The sequence below is a fragment of the Pyrus communis genome, chromosome 9, assembly GCF_041283825.1.
Source record: "Pyrus communis isolate YQ-2024b chromosome 9, ASM4128382v1, whole genome shotgun sequence".
In the NCBI taxonomy this organism is placed as follows: domain Eukaryota; kingdom Viridiplantae; phylum Streptophyta; class Magnoliopsida; order Rosales; family Rosaceae; genus Pyrus; species Pyrus communis.
The window spans coordinates 1,708,943-1,729,707 of NC_142573.1; the positions used below are offsets into that span (position 1 = coordinate 1,708,943).

Genomic DNA, 20,765 nt, shown 5'->3' on the forward strand with positions numbered 1-20,765 from the left:
TTTTGGCTAAGTATTCAATCTAATTTTTTCGATTTTTGGTTTTACAAGCCCACTCCTAACTGCAAAGCTCTAAGCACATTTTATGCATTTTCATATGATAGTTACACTATTGCATGGTGTTACCAATCTAATAATATTACTTTGCTCTTATAAGTGTAAAGTTTTAGGTTCGACTCATGTAAATGACAAGTTCGATACTAGATTGTTATAGTTGACTCATTGTGTTCCTTAACCTAACAGTTATATTGCTAGTGGTGAATTGCTTTGGTAGTTAGGGCCTTTTTCTTTTGCTTATCGCGTTCCAAGTTCAAACTCTCCCTGTCACATCCCGGCTCGGGCCCCCACCACATCTCGGGCTCGACTTTATTGTAACACGATATTGTCTGCTTTGGGCCTTGACCACACCTTTATGGTTTTGTTTATAAGAACTCACACGAGAACTTCCCAGTAGGTCACCCATCTTGGGAATGCTCTCGCTCCCAACTCGCTTAACTTCGGAGTTCCCAGTGAGCTCCCTAAAAGTCTTGTGCTAGGTAAAGATGATAATATACATATTAGACTTACATGATCCACTCCCCTGGGCAATGTGGGATGTCACACTCCCCTTGTCTTAGATAGCTTAGATTAATATTATAAAAATAGTTGTATTTGAAAAACGCAAAAAGATAAGGGAAGTGTTATTGGCACTCCAAAAATCTCATTCTACACTTCTCACAAATGTATTTTTCTTTCCTAATATAGAAAGTTTGGAGTGTAGAATGAGATTTTTGGAGTGTTAATAACAATTTCCAAAGATAAACAAATACTATTTGGAGTAAGAGGGGAGGAGGGAGAGAAAAGAAATAAGTGTGTTTAAGTTTAAAAAATCTAAAAACTTACTTTTTGTGTTTTTAGGGAATATACTACAATTTTGAGTTAGTCTTAAGTTCAGTTTTTGAAAATAATCATACCAAATAAGTTTTTAAGATCTAAAACTTAAAAATTGTTTTTGAGTTTAAAAATTGAATTCAAATAGAGTACAAACAGACTAATTTATCCAAAAAAAAAAAAAAAAAAAAAAAAAAAAAACTGTAGTAAACTAGTTAGACCGCCGTAAATCCTTTGAGTCCAATCAATGCGACCTAAAGATATTTGTCACCAGCACCGGCAGTATCACTGTTGCCTTTTCCACTTGATTCGGTTTCTGTGGCTCCCTTCCGCCTCACTCTTTTTCTCTCCCCCGATAATACACTCTCCGTTCGCAAGAATACAAACAACCCCACAAGAAATTCCAAAACCAAAAGCCCAAAGAAACCTTTGCTTGTAATCCCGATAAAGAATCCAAATTCAATCCAACTAAAAAGGGGCAGCGTGTTGCATCTGCCATTGGCTATTCCGCTTCCAGTTTTTCAGAATTCTGAGAAAACAAAGCACAAAATATGGAGCAGAAGAAGAAGGATATGATTCGAATAGAGCGCGAATCCGTCATCCCAATCATCAAGCCCAAGATTATCATGACCTTGGCCAGCCTCATTGGTGGGTTCTTCTATCAGCTTGTTTAATTTCTGGGTTTTGTTCAAATTTTATTTTATTTGTTTTAATTTTGATGCTTTTAGCACTTGTCGGCCCGGTTCGATTCATGGGTTGTATTTGTTTTCTCTAACTTTTGTGTGTTTGGTGCAAAGATTTGTTCTTGTTTGGTTTTGCATTTGCTTAGCTGGGTTTTGTTTAAATTTTGCTGTTTTGGCACTGCCGGAAGAATTCGATTCGTGGGTTGTTTTTGTTTTCTTGAACTTTTATGGGTTTGCTGCAAAGTTTTGATCTTGTTTAGTTTTGCATTGTGTTTTGCTTAGCTGAAAAATCTGGGTTTTTTGAAATTCTGCAGAACATAGTTCTGACCGGGCGGAGTTTTTGAAGTTGTGCAAGAGAGTTGAGTACACGATTCGGGCTTGGTATCTTCTGCAATTCGAGGATTTGATGGTATGCTCATGTTTTCAGTGCCCTTTTGACATGGAGACGATTCGCATCAACAATCGGCATGTATTGTTTTCTCATGTTATCAAATTTTCTTTGTAGCAATTGTACTCCCTCTTTGACCCTGTAAATGGGGCTAAAAAATTAGAGCAGCAGAACTTTTCCACAGAAGAAGTTGATGTGCTTGAGCAGAATTTCTTGAAGTACTTATTTCAGGTTCTAAGGCTGATTCACTTTATGTCTTTTTATGTTTTTATTTTCTCGTATGCCCATACAACTAAAAGAAACATGAAAAAGTGAAAAAAAAAGAGAAGCCAAAAGAAAGCTCTTGTCGGAACTGACTGATTATATTTATGCAATGGGAAACCAGTTTGAAAGTAGGACAACTAAACTGCTAGTCATGATGCAGGTGATGGAGAAGAGTAATTTCAAGATAACAAGTAATGAGGAAATTGAGGTTGCACGTTCAGGCCAGTATCTTCTAAATCTACCCATCACAGTTGACGAATCTAAGGTTTGTTGTACTCGCAAATATGTTTTCCTGTTTCAGTTCATTAAGTACATACATGATAACGTTAGTATATTCATGTCATTCACATTCCCTGATCCCGAGTATTGCTTCTGTTGAGTGCAGCTTGATAAGAAGCTCTTAAAGAATTATTTCGCTGAGCATCCTCAGCCAAACCTTCCTGATTTTGCTGATAAGGTAGTTCAAGTTCCTTATAAGACACTGGAAACAATTTGGAATTTTAAACCCGTAATATTTCGAGTTGATATTATATTATATAGGATTGGCTCTATTTAGATTATCTGCCTCTTCCTTGTTAATGTAGGAAATACTAGTTAGCCTCCCACCCCCCTTCTCTTCCTACCACTGTCTTTATGTTTCTAGAGATCTAATCTGCATTGTTTCATACTTCAGTACATTATCTTCCGGCGTGGCGTTGGACTTGATCAGACAACTGATTACTTTTTCATGGAGAAAGTGGACATGATGATTGCACGCTTTTGGGCATATCTTTTACGAATAACTAGGTAAATAATTTTTTTAACTGTTGTCTATTATTGACCTACTGGAAATTGGAATAACATAACTTTGGAGATAATAGTTGAAACTATTTAAACTGTAAACTGGGTGAACAATTATGAGTCTTTTAATGAAACATCATCGTTGACCAATAACTGGAACATCATAGTTTGCATCATTGGTGATTGGTATTGCCAAAACCATTGAGCAAATAGCTGAGAAGATGTGTTTTAGATATTAATTTATTCATACTTAAGAGTTTCTTTGTCTATTTCATTTTTGGTGTTATGATGATTGCAGGATCGAAAAACTTTTATCCAGATGGTCAAGTGGACGACCTAAGTCTGATCCAAAAAAGACTGATGAGATTGTCTCTGGAGCAGATGGAGAAGATGAAGACTTATTTATTGAAAGAATCCGTCTAGAAAAAATGGAACTACGGTTATTCTTTATCCAGCTTTAGTTTTAGTGTATTTTCTTGTGGAGTTATTAGTTTTGGTATATTACTGAGCTATATGCTTGCCATTCTATGCTGCGGGATCTTATTTCTTCATTCATGATTTCTTAGATTTCAGTTGGATGGATCCTGAAGTTTTCCATCTCTATTGAAACTTGGAATTCTTGTCCATATAGAGTATAGACTGCTTTGGATTAGTCTGGAATATCCTAAACATTTATTTTCATTGTGATGTATATATTCCTAGGATTTTTCTCGGACTTATGCTAAAAGTTCTCTAATTTTAAACTGTACTCTTTATTTCAGAGTATAAATATATACTAAAGTTCAACAGCAATTAAAATCATTTTAGTCCTGATTCCGTATTCCTTGTCTCAATCTTAAGGTGATTAGTTCCACTTCATGACATTTATATGCTGTGTCCTTCAGTGTTAAAAATTTGCTGAGCAAGACGACAATCAAAGAGCCAACCTTTGACAGGATAATTGTTGTTTACAGGTACTGTTTTTTAGACTGAACAAACCTTCTTTTTTTTTAATAATCTTCTTGTGAAAAATTTGGCTAGTATTCAAGTCACAAGGTTAGGCATATCAGTGTTGACAGTCTAAATTATTTGAAATGAGCGTGCTCCTAGTTGCTTCTTATAGTGTATTCTTTTGCAAAGGAAAACTAGGCCTTCAAACAGTTTTGATTTATATTGGAGAAAGTTCAATGCATGATACTTTATGGATTTTTTGAAGGGCAAGGGGGGTTAATTGCCTACTAATTGAATTCATGCTCTAGGAAACCAGTCTTGAAAGGACCTTGAAAAAATACTTATTGATAAGAGAATGATTACTGTTCAGGCGGGCAAGTACCAAAGCGAAAGAAGAACGGGGAATATATGTAAAGCACTTCAGAAATATTCCGATGGCTGATATGGAGATAGTTCTTGTGCGTTTCTCTTGCCCTTTCTTCTTTTCCTCTCTTTTATGGGATTTTATACTTCTCATAGCCCTTGTACAACTGATGACCTGGTGTGGAACCTTTTGCCATTTACAGCCTGAGAAGAAGAACCCGGGATTAACTCCAATGGACTGGGTCAAGTTCCTTGTTTCTGCTGTAGTTGGGCTGGTCAGTTTATTGAGATAGCAATGAAGTTTGTATTGGTGCACTGTTCGTCATTTTTGTGGTGAAAATGCAGCTTACCATTTCTTTTTTTTTTTTGCAGGTTGCCGTTGTTGGTTCGGTTGAAATGCCTAAAGCTGATCTTTGGGTCATTATTGCAATTCTTTCGACTGTGATTGGTTACTGTGCTAAGATATACTTCACGTAAAGTTTTGTTACAATTCATGTTTTTCCAATTTGGTTGCTTGGGGGTGATACGTTATTGTTTATCGTTTTCCCGCAATTGAATAAGTTGTTAATTACTAATGTGCCTATTACTTCTTAATTGTCTGTAGGTTTCAGCAGAACTTGGTTGCATATCAGAACTTGATAACACAGTCCATGTATGACAAACAACTAGATAGCGGAAGGGGCACTCTTCTTCACTTGTGTGATGATGTGATTCAACAGGAAGTAAGTTGTAAACTTTATATACATTCTAATAGAAACGAAGACTAATGCTCAAGGTTGCACGTACTCATAGAAATGTGGCGCAGTGCCAAAACCTTAGCTGGTTGTTTACCCTTATGGACTCATAGAAATGTTCCACAATTTATTTACACGTATCTAATGTGAGATACAATTGAAAGGAAGAATTTCAGGGTTTATGTCCTACTGGTATCTAAACAGTTTAACCATATGAATGATCAGGCATAAGTAAGGTCAGATATTGCATGATTAACAAGGTCAGGTGAATTGATCCAGTTGCGACATGTTAATGATATAACCTAAACTTCATTTTTTTTTCATTTTAAATTGGAATTTATTCAAGATTATACCGGTATTCAATCTCTTGAATGTGCAGGTCAAGGAGGTGATAATTGCTTACTATATATTAATGGAGCAAGGGAAAGCTACTTTAGAAGTACGTATCTCTCAGATTGCTTTTCTACTTCCATTTACAGTTTCCGAGTAATCACAAGAATTATAATATTCTTAACTAGTATTGCTAAAGTCTTACTGGGGATGATTTGTTATAGGACCTGGATAGGTGGTGTGAGGAACTAATTAAAGATGAGTTTCATGCCAATTGCAATTTCGAGGTGGAGGATGCAGTTCAGAAGTTGGTGAAATTGAAAATTGTTGCTCAGGTAAGACTCCATAAAGCCCTTCTTTGATAGTTTATAGAGTTGTATTTCAACCAAGACGGATCATCACTGCTTAAATATAACCGTGAAAAGGAATAGTAGGATGGTTGAGGCTTTTCATGGCCGTTATTTGATTGCATTAGGAACTGTGGAAAGTGAGGCAATGATGAGGGATTGAAACCATCGAGTTTGTTTTCTTTAGTTGCATGTAGGATGTGAGAAACAGCCACGCTCGCTCCTGGAAGACCATTTTTTTTCATTTCCTTTTACTAACTTGAAACTGCCCATGAATTTAGGATTCTGTTGGACGGTTTTACTGTGTTGGGCTGAAGCGTGCTAACGAGATCATTGGCACCACCACAGAGGAGCTTGTCCTCAAGGCAAAACAAGGTGGTAACGCTTGACGCTGTCTTGAAAAGCTAGGCCTGCTTCTATCCGATGTCTATACAGGAAAGTTACTTGAAAGTATTTGTGGTTTTGGCAGGTGATAATTCTGCCCTCGAACAGCCCTAGAACACTAGATCATCGTCACCTTCGATGGAAGTTCTACAAAATTATTACTATTGATTTTTTTTTCTTTTATTCGCGTACAGTTTGTTTGTTTGTTTTTTTAATTTTTAAACACCGTGTACAGTTTGTTTAGTATCTCCTTTTTGTTGTCAATTATTTACGTATTTAGAAGTCTGCATGTAACTCATTAGGGTAGACGTTGCTCTCGAGTTCAAACATTTCCACTATCATTCAGACATTTCCTACAATCCATCCAAACATGTTTCAAAACAATTCTACAATGAATTTCAATTGCGCTTCCCGTTCTAATTTGGATTCCAAACTGGAGGAGCGCGAACGCCCAGTGATGGAAGAAGATGAACTAAGCCAACGGCTGAAGGACTGGCTACTCATGTCCAACCCTTGGGCTACATGTAGCTTTCTTCTTGTAGCCCAAGGCCGTCTTTGGTGGGAGAATGGTTTTGTCAAATTTACGCCTAAACATAGCCCTTATGCTAAGTGCGCTATTATTATCATAAATTTTATCCTCCACTCCTTTGTCTCGGAAAATGTTACTAGTATTTTTTAACAAACAATATACTAATTATGCTAAAATTCACCTAAAATAAGGGACGCAAAATTCAAACTTGGATACTGATGGTGGAGCGTGCACTGCATTACTAGTACTTCAAAATAGTAATCTTTTTTCCATTATTTATTTTAAATTCACCCGTGGACGACGAGAGTTTTTTTTTTTTTATAGTGCAAATAACAACTCCATACAAAATTGATTGGCTGGCATATTACGAACGCCGGGATGTGTTTGTAACTATTGAAAATGGGCGACAAGGCAAGGTCATAGCTATCGCATGGGTTCGAAGATTAGGGGGAAGATGGGAGGGCATTTCAGAAAGAGACTGAGCAGACGAACAGTGAGATAGTCGATGGCGTAGATGAAGAAATCGAAGAGGAAGAAGGGGATCTGAAGCTGTAGAGATAGCCATGAAAGTGACGCATGCAGTTAGAAGCTTCGTCCTACAACACGTTAGACGAACTTCCATTCGAAGCCTATAAATTTCTTAACTACTGACTCATACATAAACTTCAAATGGAAGAAACAGACCGCATTCAAAAACAGAATGATAATCGAGAGAATATAGTTACGTGGTGCTCCTCACTCTTCATGATTCCGAACATAATGAGTTACTGAAATCTTGCAAGTCGATTATCTTTAAACAAGAACGGTAAATACTGCAGTTTTTGGTACTCTAATGAAAGGGCTTGGCTACCCACCAAATCACAGGCATACTAGGTTATACCGAATCACCACGATCATGAAGTTCATTAGGAAGGAAGCCAATGAGACATGAACTTAGCTCTTCTCAGCGTTGCTCTCGAGTTCTGTCTTCAGCTGCAGAGAGAAATCATCGTTGACATCATCATCATCCCAATCATCTTCCCATTGTTGTGGTGTTGAATCTATCTCTTCTTCCTTCTCATCCCACTCTGCCCGCATAAACACAGGAACCAAGTCAATAACAAAAAGAAATTATAAAAATTTAAGATAATGCTTTATCCTATCAGTAACTAAGGGAGAAAACCCATCGTGTATATCCCGTTCAACTTAATCGTTTTCATAAACGCAAAGTTCATTAAAATGAAAAGGTGAAGCCTAAATGGAAGAATGTATTCCACCAAACACAATCTATAGTCATAGTTTATAACTAAACACATCTTTGTATGACTTCATCGTGTTGTAACATTCAAGTTCAAACCTTGTTATTTCTCAAACCGCTGTTTCATATCCTGAAAATAATATCTACCGAAGGCTGCCTCAATTACAAAATACAACATAGATGCCGCCGCAGCATCCTGAAACAAAACCAAATATCCTGTTCGGCAAAAAGAATGGCATGATTCCATCTATCTCAACAAGTAACCTCCTTTGCATCATTGAGGGCATTGGTTTGGTGCTCTGATGAATCAATTTACAGGCTTGGATATTTCATACAACAATCAAAGATAACATCACGAAATAAGGAGTTTCTTCTCGCATTTTATTTCGCAATCATCGTTATCTTCAAAGACCAGACTAGATGGACTGTATGCTAAGATAATGCTAGGACATATGAACTACACGCTCCTCACAACGAATCCGTTTCGCACGTAAAACTAGCGGGACGACTTTATTAGTTTAAAAACAATAGCAAGAAGTAAATCGAAGCAAAACCCACTTAAATTCATCAATTCTATGAAACAATTGGAAACAATTACAGAGCAAATAGCTGCATACCTACTAACTTATAAAGAATATATAATTATACATGATAAACAAGATTAGGGTTCCAAAAATTACCTTCATTGATGTTGAATTCCTCGAACTCGTCGTCGTCTTCGAACAAATCGATCTTGGGGTCTTCTTCCGATGCAACCTTCTGATCCTTCTCCATTTCACAGAGCTCACAAATCTGCAATCAATTAACCAATAACCAAGCTCAGATTCAGAACCAAATAATTGAACTTTATCAAGATGCAAACTTTTGAGTTAGATTATCGCAAAACCCTAAATTGAATTAACTGATCTCTTTCAGAACCCTTACCTAACGTGAGAGAGAGAGAGAGAGAGAGAGAATTACTAGTAACTGGTCAAGGGCGATCCAGGCTTCAGAGATTTCTTGTTCTTCTAACTCAAGGACTGATTTATTGGCTCGTGCTTTTCCCTTTTATTCTTTTTCTTTTTCGTTTTATATACTTTTCCCAAATATCTTTGATATTCTTTCACATTGCTTTTCTGAAAAAAATATGGTTTTAATCTTATGGAGAAAATCAATCTTATGTTGATCTGATTTCTTATTTTTCGGTATTTAAGAGAAAACGTGCACTTTTTTATAAATGAGAAAACGTGCAATTTTTTATTTATTTCTTCAGTGTAAATAAATATGAGAAAAATTTAAGTAGTGAAATAAATTTTTTATCCACATATTTATAAACGCATAAAATAATTCCAATTCTTATTTCTTATTTACTTAGTGATGAAAAAAATTCCCACATATAAGTGTATTCGTGGGGATCCATCCTGATGCAGCAGATATGGTATAGCAACGGTGGATCTATAATAAAATATCTTGACAAATCTGAATATCGGCAACAAAATAAAAATTTGTAAGTCGTAGTTAACACATTTGGTTAAAAATCTGTAAGTCGTCCGTAACGCACGTGATTAAAAAGAACTTCTCGCGAATGCATCAGCAGGTGCATAAAGACTAGTAGTAGATAATGGCAATGATAAGCGCTGATTTGAAGACTTCTTATAGACAATGAGAAATTACTTTAGATTTGAGGACTTAAAAGTTGAAAATCCTACCATAAGCTTGCTGCTAATCACAGTGACAGGATGAAAAAAGGCCTTTCCCTTGTGTCCAAAGAGAAGCACTTTTTTTCACCACCAGTAACTGTCACTAACTGTCACAACGGCCGTCAGTTTCCGTCTGCCTTGTACGCTTCAGAAGTTTTCATCAACACAGAGAGAGAGAGCCAAAAACACAGAATGAATCAAACAGCGACGTTTTCCATCGTTAAACTACCCGCCAAACATCTCGAGTTAAATTCAGCTTTGCTTGCATTGGACTTTAGGCCGGCAGCAAAACCCTCCAAATATTCCTCTTTTGACTCATACAAGCGATGCATCCCAACCCTTTCAACTGTCTTCACATTAGACCTCATCTCTCTCTCTCTCTCTCTCTCTCTCTCTCATCGTTTCCCTCTGGTCCGAAAATGGCGAAACAAGTTTTTGTTTATGCTACAAGCTTAATACTGATCACCACCGCTGGCTTTGCAGCTGCTATGCCTTCTGAATCCAACTGCAGCCTTCATTTTGATTTGGGATCATCCCCCTCTCCAAATTCAACTTGCGAAGAAGGGGACTGGGGAGGGTTTCTGCACAAAGACTGCTGCGCATCAGCGTTCAATGACTACCTCTACGCGTTGGGGCAGCGCGCGAATCAAACAGGGTTGATATACCTCGACTCTGCCGAGCAGGGGGTTTGCTTGGCTTCCATGAAAAATTTGCAGAAGGATGTTTTCGGCTGTGGGATTGAGAAGTTGACAAGTGGTGCCGGTGGCTGCTCTGACTTCTCTGTCGCTGAAGTTAGGAATAGATTGGGCGACAAGTTGAAAGGTTTGGAGAGGAAGTGTGGATTCCGGTTTTCTGATGGAAAAAAGGGGCAGCTGTGCGGTTCTTGTGTGAAGAGTTGGGAAGACATAGGACCATTGCGTTCATCGTCCTGGGATGCAGAATCTTTGGAGTTTCAAACTAATATTTGCAGGTTTGCAGTGCTGGTGTCGTATACAAGCATTAAACTTGAAGATAAAGGGCATCTTCTTGCAGTTTATAGTTGCCTTGGGTCACAAGAAGGCTTCGCTGGTATGTAGCCTGATGAAACTTTCCACGATGCGCGTGTATTGATTCATTAAAAGTTGTTTGTAAATGATGTTTTTCTCCTTGGCAGATAATCAACCACCAAAGAGTCACAGGAAATTCAGTAAAGGTAAGGCTTCCTCCATCACCGAATCAATACTCACATTTTCAAAACTGAAAACCAGGTGCTTTCACTAACAATTACGATACTTGATGGAACTAGGTCTATGGATTATGATTGGAGGAGGCATCGTGGTTGCCTTTGTTTTTGTAGTACTAGCTGCCTGCATTTTGTCAAAGAAACGTACCAAATCAACTCCGCCACCACCCAAAAAAGCCGGTATGCCAGACACTAATTCATTCACAGCTACATCAACACCAAATCTAAGCTGCAATTAGCATATGGTGCATACTAATTAAGCCTGATTTGTACGTAAACAGCAGCATTTAAGGAAGTGATCTTCGAGGACTCAGGCTGTCCAAAAATTCCTGTCAAGGAAGTCTATTCTGCTACTGACAATCTAAACCCAACAAATTTCATCGGCGAAGGAACTGCTGGTAAGAATCTAAATAAAAGATGATGCAAAACCAACTTAGATATCGTATAATCTGATGATTTATAATTTATATATTTTTTGTTCATAATATAACAGGAAAGGTGTATAAAGGCATCCTATCAAACAATCAGCGTGTAGCAGTTAAGCACATTATCAATGACGGAAATGTGGAGACATTTGCCAGAGAAGTTACGAGCTTATCGCACATCAGACACCCGAACCTTGTTACTTTGCTAGGTTATTGTGCAAACGAAGATGAGTGCTTCCTTGTCTATGAGCTTTGTCCCAACGGAAACCTCTCAGAATGGATTTTCGGTAATTCTTTTGCCTTGACACGAAATTTTTTAGCTTTTCAAACTAAAGGTTTTGTGTAGGTTAATAAATTAATGTGGTAACTAAACAACAGGGAAAGATAGGAACCTGTCCTGGATCCACAGGCTTGAGATTGCAATTGATAGCGCTCGAGGTCTATTGTTCCTCCACACGTATCCAGAAGGCTGCATTGTCCATCGCGATATCAAGGTATGAGGATCTAACTGAACAGTGTCACCCTAAATGAATGAAAAAGTTGGACTCTCTAAGATTTGTATTTTTTCCTGTTGCAGCCAACAAACATTCTCCTTGGGGAGAATTTTGAAGCAAAGCTATCAGACTTTGGACTCTCCAAGATTATTGAGCTGGGAGAAACCTATGTCAGTTCAGAAGTGAGAGGAACTTTCGGGTACGTTGATCCTGACTATCGGAACAACCACCACGTAAATTCATCAGGAGATGTCTACAGCTTTGGAATCGTACTTCTGCAGATCCTATCGGGGAAGAAAGTTATCAACATGAATCTGAACACCCCAATGCCATTAAATAAACAGGTCAGAAAATCACCATTTCCTCCCACAATCTTTTTTTTTTCCTTTCAAATTGATTACCTATAAATTTTCCGGCATTGATTCAATCTGTTCTTTCTACTTGCTAGGCAAAGGTCCTCAACCGAGATGGCAGCATCAATGAATTTGCCGATCCTAAACTTGACGGGGAATACTCAGAAGAAGCGTTTAATCTGACGCTTCAGCTGGCTCTCTCATGCACAGCACTCAAACAACAAAGACCGTCAATGCAGCAAATTGTTGTGAGATTACAAGAGGCGCATGACATATCAACGCATGCAAAGGCCTCTACTCCTGAAGATTCACCAGATGCTAGCTTCTCGTATTGACAGTTTAAATCCACGAAACAGAAATGGAAACAGAAACAGAAACTATTAGCTTATAAATTGTTATGAGAATGCTTTTTTTAGTGTTCATAGTTCAATTTTACTCTCGTAACAATATGTCAATACTATTGGCAGAATACAAATGCATTTGTGATTCTGCATCAAATTCGCGTGTGGATGTGTGCGTGAGTTTAAAACCAGCATTCTAAATGCAGGCGTTGGTAAACTAAAATGACAAAATTTGGAATTATGAAATAGTAGAAGTTCATAGAACTTACAGATATACAAGTATTTCCATGCTCAACTGTACAATGTGGGTACGGAAATTCAGAGGCACTACGAAATTATGATCGAACTTGCTGGTCTCTTTCCGGAGTAGTAGGCAGCATCCTTCACCTGCAAATAGTTACTGAAGCTGTAAATTCGCAGTCCTCTTGTGCGCACTCATCCAGTGTGCTCGTAAAAGCCAAATGCTTTGCACTTTCGAGCATGAAAGATCCCATTGTGGTTAACCTGCACCTTCTGCATAATGCGTTACAATCACGATGGATTTCCGAATATTAAGTCCAAAATGGCCACAAACAAGAGCGTCACAGCACGCTTGTATCGCAATTTAGGTTGAAACTTAATTTTAGCTACTAAATTTAAATACCATAAGCTAGAATCTTGGAGAACAGTAGTTAATATATTTAATCTATTACAGGTCATTATACCGATATATAAGAGTGAATAATTTAGCATTATAGAACTAGAAAACTGATGGTCATTGCTAATCTACCTGCAGTATAAATTTACATCATTTTAACAAATTTTTGTTCCTAACTATTCTTTCGTTAGATCGTTTTCCTGTTCCCTGATCATTCATTTTCGTATATTGTCTCAATCTGCAGAGAAATCAGGTTCATCTGGCTTTAACAACCGAGGCATGTCCAAACTGGGAGAAGCAGCTTCAACCACCTGCGCTTTCTGCGCAATTCCGCGTTTTGTATTTGCAGCAAACTTGGAAGCGAGAAATGTGACCCCAAGATGTTGGCCTTGGCCCGAATTGCTTGCATTCTCTCCTGATCTCTCACCACTCGCATCACCCTCATAATTTCCACCTGCTTGTTCTTCATCATAGTAGTAGTAACCGTCTTCCTCTTGGCCCGGATTTTGCATATAGTAGAAGCTCTCCTGCATAGCCAAGTCCCTCGTCATCTTTCGCTTCTTAAACCTTCTCCAAGCGGCTTGGATAAAGCAAGCACCCCATGTCCTCCATTGGTGGGAATAGTACCTAAAGGCATGCTGTAGTTTCTTGCTGTGAAGGCGTTTGAATTGCCCAGCAACAAACTTAAGGTCCTCCGCTCGAAGTGCAAAAGCTTCAACTTCGGTAAGAGCTCTAACTGTCCGTGTGGATGAAGGCAAGTTGAGACTAGAGCTTGGCATCAAGGCCCATGTCAGCAGTTCCTCGCCGCAGAAGTCCCCAGGTCCAAGAGCGATGGAGTTAAAGAACCCGGACCTCCCTCCATTGGTTGTGGAGCTCTCGAGTTTCCCTCGAATGATAAACAGCATCTCATTTACTGGATCACCCTCTTGAACTATATGCGTGCCTTGGATACTCAAGGATGAGACAAGACGTTCGCATATGGCATCGAGAAGCTGATCATCCATTTGTGAAAAAAAAGGAACCTGAAAAATAACAGAATCGGATTTATCAAAGTAGGAAATCCTCCATTTGCGAAAATTCAACTGCTTTAGTTGCATACATAATCCATCGATCCACTGATAGGGTTTTGGGTTTCATGACAGAGACTTACACGACGAACAAGCGAAAGGCATAAGTGCCGCTGGATTTCATGGCAGAGGTCTAAAGGTAATGACCGCAATATGGATTCTTCATCAACTCCTCGTGTGGCAAACCATTTGTACTGCATAAATCTACGAACACGTTCGCGCAAATCCTCAGGTAACTGCCGATGCCTCATCCACTCCTCAGTATCTTTTAGCTTAATCCTCCATTCTTCGAATTTTATCGACATTGATTGCAGATAAGTCTGAAACAAGGGGGAAGCAAGTATCAGTTAGACAGCATCAGTATTTGCAAACACTTTTCATCAAATCACAGTCGATCTATATAACTGCGACCCTGACAAGATCAACATATAACTACATAAATAGTACTGGTGCTGAAAGATAAAAACTCATACAATACCTGCATGTTGCCAATCAATAATGAGAACAGAATTAGACCAGTGAGACATAGTGTAATGGAAAACATTATTTCCCAAAAGTAAGTGCTCGTCTTCAGAGTCTGCCCATATGAACTACAAAGAGAAAGGACCGTATCAGAACTACCAGCGGTAGAGTACTTAAAAATACTATCATAAAACACTTGTAAGCAGGCATTCATCGATTCTTTCTTGACAAGAATAACCGAAAAAGAGAGAAGGTTTCTCCAAAGATCACGAATGTGTGTGTTGTCCATATTTATTATGTAGGTGCATCATTCATGTGTGCACGACTATATGTACGTGTTCCTAAAGCAATTAATCATGACCAACTAGATCGTGGAACTCGATGTATATGTTATGTATCTGTATATTTATTTCTAAGGCCAATTATAGAGCATTGGTTGAGAAGATCATTTGTCAAAAGATTTCCAAGAATACAAATTTCAAAATCGATTCAGTAATCGAACATGGTCAGAAGTGAATACAGATGTAGCTTAGATTTCTCCACAGAAAACGAATGGATAGCAAAGATTCCCGTAACATAGCAGTTGCAGACTTATAACATTTAAGTAGAATGATACCTTAAGTTTCTTAAACCCCACCACAAACAATACAGGTACTTTGGATAGAAGTCCTTTGTAGTAGCAACATCACTCTTGAAAGCATCCCCAAAAATTCCAAACTTAAATTTGGCTTTCTCATTATTTGCATCACAACTTTTAACAACTTCGGTGACGTTGACCCAGTACTTCCGTTCTGGTAGTTCTGTACTACTACAATCCAGAAAACTTGTGAGGCAAGAAACAATCCTTTTCGAGTTCTCCTCTTTACAATAGGATTTCCAGCAAGAGAACTGCCGCCCTATGGAAGATATATACCAGACAGATCCAACTATCTGTAGCAGCAAAGGGAATTAGTGTTCAATTAACTTAAACCAAAGTAATTAGCTGAATTGATGAGTTTATCAGAAGTAAACAATTAATGGATGATTGCTTTGTTGCTTACATGGCCGGCTAGAACGAAGAGGAGGAGATTGTACGCAGCTCCCGCCCATGCAGTCTTTGCTACAACACCGGTTGTCTTTATGATACGTTGATTCAATGGGAAGATGAGGAAGATCCGAGGAATGTACTGAATCAAAACGAACAGTGCCAGAGTGTTGTTGGCATGATCAGCTCTCGAATTCCTCGTTGCTGGAATCACCAACCAGATAACAAGCTGCGCAACAAGTCACGCAAAGCAAACTTTTGTTTACAAAAACCTCAAAAGCAATACTCTACTACGCTTTCTGGAGAATCATTCCAAACTAATTTATCGGTGTCAACTGGAAACACGATTCTTGCAAGCAATCAAAGGGAATCACAAATTAAAATTGCCCATGTTTGGTGGCTACGATTGGATAGGATATCGAGAGGCTATGTTGAAGTACCTCTCCTGTGGCTTCTCATAAATGAATCCCAAGAAGGCCAGAATCAGTAAGCACCTCTCTCATATGCTTCTCCGTAAATCACTTTAGAAATCGCTAAATTGATTTTATGGAGAAACAACCCTCATGTGTTTAAGGTGCTGAATCAACTCCTAAACGAGCCCTAACTTCCGAAATTTGGCTAGAATTCGATCATATTAGACGAATCACTAAAATGAAGCCAACTTCCATATTTTGTCCAATTATCCATTTCTTCGTAACCAATTCATCATCTACTTCAACTTGTACAAAATTGGGAAGCTTGGCTCCATTACTTCCTTCAACATACTTTGAATCTAGCGAGTTATTCAATTCAATACAATGACATGAAACGTATTACAAATTAATTACTTAATCAAATCAAAGTTTGAATTCCATGCCTGGGGGACCGGAAGGGTGGCGGCAAGATCGACAATGAAGTCAGACTTCAAGTAGCGGATGGCAATCAGGTGGGGGTCCATGACGAGGTCACCGCGGCCGAAAACCCTAGTGCTGGGATTGACATAGGCCGTGCGGAACTTGATGATCATGTGGAGGAGGTAGAAGAGGTCGGTGAGCGTGCGGAAGCAGGTGACGACGACGGCGAGCTGGTTGTCGGTGGTCAAGCAAGCTGTGTCGCCGACCCAAGGGAGGTAGAAATAGAGAGGGTCGACGAAGAGGGCCAGAATGCAGATGACGAGGAAGATGTGGTTCCAATGCGCTACGATATCGCTGTCGGGGTCGAGGATTTGGTGGTTCCATAGGATTGTGAGCGGGTTCTGTTCGTCGGGCACGGCGGAGGTGGAGACGTCGGCGGAGTTAGGGTCGGTGTAGAGGGGGCGGAATTTAGCGGCCGGCGTGGGGATTATTCTATTCATCTTCCATGGCGGACTCCGGGTTTAAACTCGGATTCCGCGTTGTGGAACCTCGTGGTACTGATCTCCACGCCCACACGCACACGAAGATCGAAAATTGTTTGCGAAAACTTAAGAGAGAATTTCTGAAATTCAAATTTTCATAACCTTGATCAATTGATGATGTGATTTGATGGAGTGTTGAGAGAGAGAGAGAGAGAGAGAGGGATGGAGAAATCCGTACAATGGCATGGGGGTGAGAGGGTGGGAGAGAGAAAGGACGCAAATTGGGAAGAAAGGGTTTCGTTATTTTTAGACCGTTGAGATTTTCGCGGGAAACGGGAGAAAAAGCGTGGACTTCGGTTTCACGTTAACGTCCACTCTTTCAAATAGTGTTTGCGTTTTGCTATCTTTCTCTTTGCAAAAGCTCGTGCTATCTATATACTATTTTTTATTTTTTACACTTTTTTTCAATTTTCGACATCCGATTGAATAAATTGAAAAGATCAAAGGATAGCATCACCCATGTAAAAGTGAGATTTTCACAGCAAGGTGTACAGTTTATATATGTCCGTGTTGACGTTAACTAGAGTTTGTATTAGCATCACACACACACACACACTCAATAGTAGTGAGTGAATTATTAGGCTGAGGACTTGATTAACAAACAAATATAAGGTAATGGACATGAACTAGCTTTTAGTATAATAATACTTATTTTTTCAATGTTGAAAGAGACGCATTTTTAGAGTAGAGTCATAGATTGATTAGGGACTTAAATATCCATCTATAAACTAAATAAAGCTTGCGGTATCTGTATTATCGTCGTTGCTACAAAGTGGTAAGCCATTTTTGTTCCTCACATACCTGCCATTACTTCTTTCCTCACCAGGAAAAAAAACATACTAAACCATAGATGACAAGGATGATCAAATAAAATAGCAAAGTGTAAATAACAACTCGCTTCAATTCTTATTATTGAGTCCTTAACAATTTGGGCTTGGATTATTTGTCATTGCGTCATGACATATAGATTGAGAAATATCAAAGCCCACTTTGACAAATTTCGATAATATCTATATTTTTTCTTGCTTTTATAGAAATAAAAGCAATTTTGTTGTTGTTGCAAATGAGAATTCTGAACCCTTAAACTCAAACTCCTACCGATCACGACATCATTTCCACATACCCTTACTAGTGTGCTGACCCAAGCGGGTTATGAAAGCTAAGAATTACAAAGCAAAACTGGAAATGTCGATAAAAATGAAATAAAAATTGGGAACTAGCTGTGTGAACTGAATTTGTAGTTGCACAGATTTAGAATTTCCATGAAAAGCAATCAACAATTACTTGAGAAAATGGGCACCTTCAATTGACCACACAATCGCATGCAGACATTATTTGGGGCCTATTGTTCCACCGGCTTGCCTAGCTAGGAAACCCTACCTAGCTGTGTCGAGAATAGTTAGTGTATCAGATCGTGTTCTTGGCACATTGAAAATTTTCTCTAGCTTAACTACACAGACAAAAAAAGAGACGCAACTTTGTAGGGCATTCTTCAACGTTATGTTTCTTTCTCGTTAAACAAATTAATTTTGTAATTAGAAAGAAAAAACAAGTCTTCAAACAGTAGGGACTGGCCTGCCATGAAAACTCTTTGGTTGCTATCATATGAAACGAGTGATAACACATCCCGACAGTCCAAACAAGCAAAATAAAAAAATAAAAAATAAAAAATAAAAAATCAAGAGTCAATACAAATTTTCAGAAACAATATTCTTGTGGAGCATAACACCCTTTCATAATTTTTTTATAAAGAAAGAAAAAAAATAGTGTTTATTAGGGAAAAAATATTATGCATTAATTAGAATAAAACTTTCTCAAGTATTGGCCGGCTTGCTGGATATGAGTCATATGACAGTCGTTTACCTACAGTAATTAGAGTAAATAATATACTAATATAAGATTTAAGTAACTCTTTTTTATTTTTCCTAGAAAACAAGAAGAAGCATTACAAATGAATCTTAGACATGAGAGAACAGTAATATTTTCAACACCTGGGCGCATGTATGAGACGGAGGGTGGGCAAAAGCAATGGAGAAAGACCTAAGAATACTGAGAAAGAAACCTTAAGAAAATATATGAAGTATATTAGAGTTAACGGAAGACTTGACTCAAAACTAAGCGCAGTGGCATTCTAATATTCATACAGCCGACCCCATTTAGTGGAATAAAATTGGTTGTTGTTGTTGTTGTTTTATTTGTGGATATCCCTCTAGTTCTCCTTTTCCCATAAAAGATGGAGACCTAATTAAAGCTTTGGATCACATCCACGTTGTTCCACAAATTATGCAGTAACCCCACTAAAAATTATAAATCCTCTACTCCATGTTTGAAATTAAAGAAGAAAAAAAAAATCATGTATAATTTGGATTTGTTTTTGGTCAAAATAATACTTTCGATTTTTTAATTTTGATCAAACAAGTAATAATTTGGATTTGGTGATGCAATCTTGAGCTGCTGAGCTGAGAGCTGACCTGTAGGTGTAAGAAGCAGCATAAAACCCGGATTTTCTGGCCTCGGGTGATGGTTTGTACTTAATTATATTGTATATATATTTGCATGAATCTCCACCGATTATATATATAACATTATTTTACTATCTATAACAATGGCCCGCAAGTTCTCCACTGTTGCATGGATCTGCAGATCCTTTTGTGGAGATTCTCCAGCGTTTTTACGCGTCACTTTGTTTTGACATTGCTAATTCAACGCTTCCTCTATCAGCTTTAAGTAATATAGATCTAGATGACCTACCTCTTACCATGAGAAGAGATAGAGATGATCTTGGTTTACGTTATTAAAAGTGATATATGCTTCAGCGAGTAATGTGTTTATACATTTGAGTGCATAAAAATTTAAAAAATTTAAAAAATTTAATTTTAAGAGCATAGGGTTAAAAAAAAAAAAAAACAAAATAATCCATGTAAGTATTTATGTAGAAATAACGCAGTGAAAACAATAAAAATAATATGAGATCTTGGTATGAGTACAACCTTATAATACTCCTACAAAATACTAATTTTGAAATGAAAATAAATTAAATGTAACTAGTCGGCCAAAAGGCCCACATATAAAGTAGTGCAAAGACTTGGTCGTCTTGCCGTTCTCTTAAAATCTATATAAAATTATTAAGAGAACTTTATTTGTCAAATTTTTCCCTTTTTTTTTTTTCATTTTGCCCTTACTTTTGATGCACACTATTGACAAAAATGAGGGCAAAATAGTAGTTTTGTACCTTTTGACAAAATGACAATCATATTCCTATTTTTTATATTTTACCCTTTTTTTTTTTAATTAAGAAAATGACAATCATATACTTATTTTTTCAATTTTACCCTCACTTTTGATACATATTATTTACATAAGGATGACAAAATAGGAAAAATAGGGGGAAAAAGTTGACAAGGAGGCTTCTCTTAATAACACTTTTGATACACAATATTTACATAAGGAGAACACAATAGGAAAAAAAAGGGAAAAAAGTTGACAATGAAGCTTCTTTTAATAATAGTATAAAAAAAAATGCACTTATTAAGAGAAATTGTTCACACACAGTGTGTGCTCTCTACTAGTACATATTATGAATTCAAATTGAACACTTGCCCTAATTAACTTCATAATCCTGAAAACCTAATTTTTTTTTTTCACTCATGCATATGTCATCTATAATCTGGTCCGTTGGTTGTTCTTTATAAAGAAAATACTATTTTCACGAGCATGTGTCTACTGTGTGCAATTGAATACCATGGGGAATTTGATAAAAATAGTAAGAACAACAGTTGGATATTATTTTGGGGCAACTGAAGTGATAAGTGAAAGAGTTGATCGGTCACTCAAGGTAATGGGATTAAAC

At 37.7% G+C, this 20,765-nt stretch overlaps 4 protein-coding genes across 5 annotated transcripts; 2 read left to right on the forward strand and 2 right to left on the reverse strand.

The window, feature by feature from the left end:
- The first annotated feature begins 1,103 nt into the window (after positions 1-1,103).
- Positions 1,104-6,454, forward strand: LOC137739582 (uncharacterized). Its single transcript, XM_088700325.1, has 15 exons — positions 1,104-1,515; positions 1,865-1,959; positions 2,056-2,169; positions 2,363-2,467; positions 2,588-2,659; positions 2,876-2,988; positions 3,281-3,421; positions 3,867-3,935; positions 4,283-4,370; positions 4,479-4,550; positions 4,648-4,748; positions 4,880-4,997; positions 5,389-5,448; positions 5,564-5,674; positions 5,968-6,454. The coding sequence occupies exons 1-15, from the start codon at positions 1,419-1,421 to the stop codon at positions 6,073-6,075; spliced, it is 1,464 nt and encodes a 487-aa protein (XP_088556451.1). The 5' UTR covers positions 1,104-1,418; the 3' UTR covers positions 6,076-6,454.
- An 833-nt stretch (positions 6,455-7,287) lies between these two features.
- On the reverse strand, positions 7,288-8,999 carry LOC137739543 (protein DELETION OF SUV3 SUPPRESSOR 1(I)). 2 transcript variants are annotated; one of them, XM_088700326.1, is made up of 3 exons: positions 8,761-8,999; positions 8,517-8,628; positions 7,288-7,666 (listed from the first exon to the last, which is right to left on the reverse strand). In XM_088700326.1, exons 2-3 carry the CDS (start codon positions 8,608-8,610, stop codon positions 7,533-7,535), a joined length of 228 nt encoding a protein of 75 aa, XP_088556452.1. In that variant the 5' UTR covers positions 8,611-8,628; positions 8,761-8,999; the 3' UTR covers positions 7,288-7,532. The 2 variants fall into 2 exon arrangements, with proteins under 2 accessions (XP_088556452.1, XP_068335250.1); XM_068479149.2 differs by having other exon boundaries at positions 8,797-8,937.
- A 935-nt stretch (positions 9,000-9,934) lies between these two features.
- On the forward strand, positions 9,935-12,344 carry LOC137739273 (putative receptor-like protein kinase At5g59700). Its single transcript, XM_068478827.2, has 8 exons — positions 9,935-10,583; positions 10,669-10,707; positions 10,801-10,917; positions 11,019-11,135; positions 11,231-11,449; positions 11,541-11,656; positions 11,740-12,000; positions 12,105-12,344. Exons 1-8 carry the CDS (start codon positions 9,935-9,937, stop codon positions 12,342-12,344), a joined length of 1,758 nt encoding a protein of 585 aa, XP_068334928.2.
- A 626-nt stretch (positions 12,345-12,970) lies between these two features.
- On the reverse strand, positions 12,971-17,107 carry CNGC18 (cyclic nucleotide-gated channel 18). Its single transcript, XM_068478567.2, has 6 exons — positions 16,397-17,107; positions 15,557-15,769; positions 15,133-15,446; positions 14,533-14,644; positions 14,138-14,374; positions 12,971-14,009 (listed from the first exon to the last, which is right to left on the reverse strand). The coding sequence occupies exons 1-6, from the start codon at positions 16,871-16,873 to the stop codon at positions 13,221-13,223; spliced, it is 2,142 nt and encodes a 713-aa protein (XP_068334668.2). The 5' UTR covers positions 16,874-17,107; the 3' UTR covers positions 12,971-13,220.
- Between the last annotated feature and the right edge of the window lie 3,658 nt (positions 17,108-20,765).

Bases quoted from the DNA above. Each gene is read 5' to 3' on its own strand.
- LOC137739273 (XM_068478827.2), top strand. From the start codon at position 9,935: ATGGCGAAACAAGTTTTTGTTTATGCTACAAGCTTAATACTGATCACC. The intron at 10,708-10,800 runs GTAAGGCTTCCT...TGATGGAACTAG, and splicing joins TCACAGGAAATTCAGTAAAG to GTCTATGGATTATGATTGGA. The intron at 11,450-11,540 runs GTAATTCTTTTG...ACTAAACAACAG, and splicing joins CCTCTCAGAATGGATTTTCG to GGAAAGATAGGAACCTGTCC.
- LOC137739582 (XM_088700325.1), top strand. From the start codon at position 1,419: ATGGAGCAGAAGAAGAAGGATATGATTCGAATAGAGCGCGAATCCGTC. The intron at 3,422-3,866 runs GTTATTCTTTAT...TGTGTCCTTCAG, and splicing joins CTAGAAAAAATGGAACTACG to TGTTAAAAATTTGCTGAGCA. The intron at 4,371-4,478 runs GTGCGTTTCTCT...TGCCATTTACAG, and splicing joins CTGATATGGAGATAGTTCTT to CCTGAGAAGAAGAACCCGGG.
- CNGC18 (XM_068478567.2), bottom strand. From the start codon at position 16,873: ATGAATAGAATAATCCCCACGCCGGCCGCTAAATTCCGCCCCCTCTAC. The intron at 15,770-16,396 runs GCATGGAATTCA...CTTGTTGCGCAG, and splicing joins CCACCCTTCCGGTCCCCCAG to CTTGTTATCTGGTTGGTGAT. The intron at 14,645-15,132 runs GTATCATTCTAC...TTCTCTTTGTAG, and splicing joins TGGGGTTTAAGAAACTTAAG to TTCATATGGGCAGACTCTGA.
- LOC137739543 (XM_088700326.1), bottom strand. From the start codon at position 8,610: ATGGAGAAGGATCAGAAGGTTGCATCGGAAGAAGACCCCAAGATCGAT. The intron at 7,667-8,516 runs GTAATTTTTGGA...TTATGCGGGCAG, and splicing joins GGAATTCAACATCAATGAAG to AGTGGGATGAGAAGGAAGAA.